Below are 3418 nucleotides of genomic sequence, written 5' to 3'. Positions count from 1 at the left end.
CCTCCCACGACTCTGATATCTAAAATATATTCCTCAAATAAATTAATGTCAATGTGAAGTAATCATGATGGTTTTTATGTAAGTTTTAATTGGTTTAGATTGAAAACTATATTGTACTTAGGCCTTTTCTTGCTCTTTTTATTTTTTTTAATTACACATTTATATATTTTTCTTGGGTCTCTAAATATTTCTAACTAAAGGATCAGTCTATCAAACTATACTGCAATAACTAACTTAGCCATATTTGTTAACATAATATAAATGATTAAGTTTGAGTTGTCTTCATTACAATGTATTTAATATTAAATTATGACTTTGTTACTATTCTTCTGTTGCGTACACAAAAAACCATGAATTCTTCTTCTCCCTTCTCCCCTCCTTGTATCCAGACTATGGCCTCCCTCATGCATACGAGGCAGCAATCACTCACTCCCTTCCCCCATACAATGGTTTAAGTCATGACATCAGAGGTTTCATTTTATGTTCCAGAACTGAAGTGTTAATTTTTTTCTTAAATGTCTTACCAGTTCTCGTCTAAACCGCATTTTGAGGGAACCCCCTATTCTCTCTCGTATATTCAATATGTCGATGATACCCATGCCAAGTGCAAGAAGGGGGGCAACCCCTGAAATGTTGATCCCCCCATGCTAATGCTATCCATTAATCTAATTCCATATCTATTCTATACTTGGCCTCAGTTAAAAAAAAGCTGGAAACTGATGATGCCTTTTTTTTTTTCAGAAGCTCATAAATTTTTATATTGTAATATCAAGTACACAGAAATACCAGAAAATCACTTCCAGTAAAATTTAAATCTTTCTACCTGATATATTGTTAAAAGCATTCCAAGAGTCTCTTGGGTCCAATTTGAATCTCACCCACATATACATTGGGAAAACCAGAAAAGCACACAAAATCACCTGCAAAAACAAACACTTTCATCAATAAAAATATTTGTTAACTAAAGAGCTTTTTCATTTTTAGTGAGCTCATACAAAAAGACAGTTTCTACTTATTCTGACACATATGTCATGTCAATTTGTCTAAAGCATGTTATATTAAAGGACTCAAAGACAAGAGGATCCAAGTTCCTTAATTAATTCTCTTACTTTTCCCACTCCAGATGATGGTCACTTTAAAACTAAACGAAATCATTCCCTTTCTCTCTCCAATTTCTAGATTACAGACTTTGACTATGTGCCAACCTAGGTTGTTTATAGCTTAAAAAAAAACATCCGATGATTAGTTGCACTTTGTGCCAGCTGAATTCCATATCAATTCTTACATATAACAACATGAAAAAAGTGTACAACAGTCAGGAACATAGTACCCATTTAAATGTCATTAAGAAATCTAATTAGAAAATTAACATAATATACGAGTTGTTTCTAGTACATAAATTTAGTGTACTGAAGATATTTCAAATATTTTTTACAGATTGATTCTCCTTGTAGTAATCAAATAAAAATATCATTCAAATATAAATATTAGAACTCATATAAAAGTATTAGAGTTAGAAGTTTAATACCTTAAGCCATTTTGGAAAGGTCACGACTCCCCACGTAAGCTCTCGAATACGGATGTTTCCAAAAAACAGGTTAGTCAGCCACTTCTGACAACATGGATGAGAGAGAAATATTCTTATTCCAGCATCTGCAGCAAGTTCCACTGCCGTTTTGTATCCCCACTCGGGGCTTTCTTCGTTTAGAACATCATACGCTCGACACGTAGCTTCTTTGTAACTAGCATCTAGAACTCCAGTAGCTTTGTCAGCAAAATTTCTATCCCCCAAAAAACAAAAATTATTAATGATATTCAATAATCAGAATAAAAACAAACCTAACCAATACAATAGTGGTAAACATGAATTATTTTAGTTTTTCAAGTCCTAAATGTGTAAAAAAATCCACTAGTTCAATGTGCAGGGTTATCAAATTTTGAGTTTAGGTGAGTGTGGATTCCCAAGGCTAATGGAGTTCTGCTCACATGTAGGCACTTTTAAATCTAACTCTGTATTTAAATATTAAAATTTACACAAATTCTACCTTTCATTATATATATATTATTTCACTCAAATCATTACGTAGCTGTTGTCACTGAAAGTTCTGTAAGATCAGTAGCTTCTTTACCAATGACAGGCTAATCCATCATACAAATGAGACACATTCATACACACACACACCCTCAATTACTGACTTGTAAATTAAATTGTCCAATTATTTATGTCGGTTAAGGTTTTTTTTTGGCAAATTTTATGCACAAACAATATTTCCTTTTGTACTTACTTTTGTAATCTTCTGATCTCTGTTCTCAGTCCAGACTCACTGACATAGTTTCCTAGCCTTTCAAACATCATAGAAACAACCAGACCAAGGTGAATTGGCTGGTCTGAATGTCTCCACAAGATTTCAGCCAATTTTGGTTTATTCGTACAGACAGCCCACATAGTCAACACAGTTAGGGCTTTACGTTCAGCACCTGCATGGTCCGTAACATACATGCCCATTGCATTTAGGGATAAGTTTTGGGGATCAATGTAGTTGGAAAAGCCAGTCAACATTGAAATTAGCCAATTAAGTTCAGTCTCTATAAAGTATTTACTAATCTTGAATGTCTAGAAATGGATCAAAAGATAATATAAAAAATCAGGTACTTGCAAATTTAAAAAGATATAAAATCACAAAATATTCCTTAAAAATGACAAAGTTTGAAACAACAGTTTTGAACCAGATTGGAATAAATTATATAACATGTTAAAAAATTCACATTATGGTACTTCCTACTATATATTTACTTTCAAATACTTCAGAATATCATATGCTGAAACAAGTTATTGTTTTTATTTATCATATAACAGTGACAATGGTACATACAAAATGAAATAATAGGTTATTAAATCTTTCTGCTGAACTTTGCATAACTTATTTTTTTAAACAATTTTCTTAACTCTTTCAGCACAGGCTCGGTCCCTGGGACCGACCTCATAACCATTATGTGCTTGTTATTGTTTTCATGCTATAACTTTTAAATTAGTAAGCGATTGTTAACAAAATTTGACAGATTATCTTTAAACATTATAATTTTTTCATATGCAAAATATCAATATCTTAAGGTTTGTAAAGCAATGTTTTTCACGTGCCTTTTTTTCTTTTTGCATGTTGCCTATCTAACATGCAAAGTAGTTTTCATTTTAAGATTAAAAATACTTTTATGCATCAGAAAATTTTCAAATTTCACATGCAAAATCTTTATAATGTCCAGATGGTTATCAAACATTTCTTATGAAAAAACTTTATGTTTTATTTGTTATTTTCAGTAATGAATCTCTGTATGGGTTTGGTAGATTTGACCAATCTCGTAACCTCCATAATAAACTATGAAATAAATATAAATTATGCCTCTTTCATTCTAGAATGAA

General features: G+C 31.6%; 1 protein-coding gene across 3 annotated transcripts in view; it reads right to left on the bottom strand.

Moving 5' to 3' along the window:
* Positions 1-3418, bottom strand: part of LOC106467158 (protein ced-11-like) — a 51628-nt gene that overhangs the window by 21160 nt on the left and 27050 nt on the right. For all 3 annotated transcript variants that reach the window (XM_022395291.1, XM_022395292.1, XM_022395293.1), the window contains exons 11-13: positions 2286-2614; positions 1529-1781; positions 824-920 (exon numbers count right to left, since the gene is read on the bottom strand). In XM_022395291.1, the coding sequence (XP_022250999.1) occupies positions 824-920; positions 1529-1781; positions 2286-2614 (679 nt within the window). The remainder of the gene's footprint in view (positions 1-823; positions 921-1528; positions 1782-2285; positions 2615-3418) is intronic.

Source organism: Limulus polyphemus, unplaced genomic scaffold (genome assembly GCF_000517525.1).
Source record: "Limulus polyphemus unplaced genomic scaffold, Limulus_polyphemus-2.1.2 Scaffold2510, whole genome shotgun sequence".
In the NCBI taxonomy this organism is placed as follows: domain Eukaryota; kingdom Metazoa; phylum Arthropoda; class Merostomata; order Xiphosura; family Limulidae; genus Limulus; species Limulus polyphemus.
This window is presented reverse-complemented; position numbering and strand designations above follow the sequence as displayed.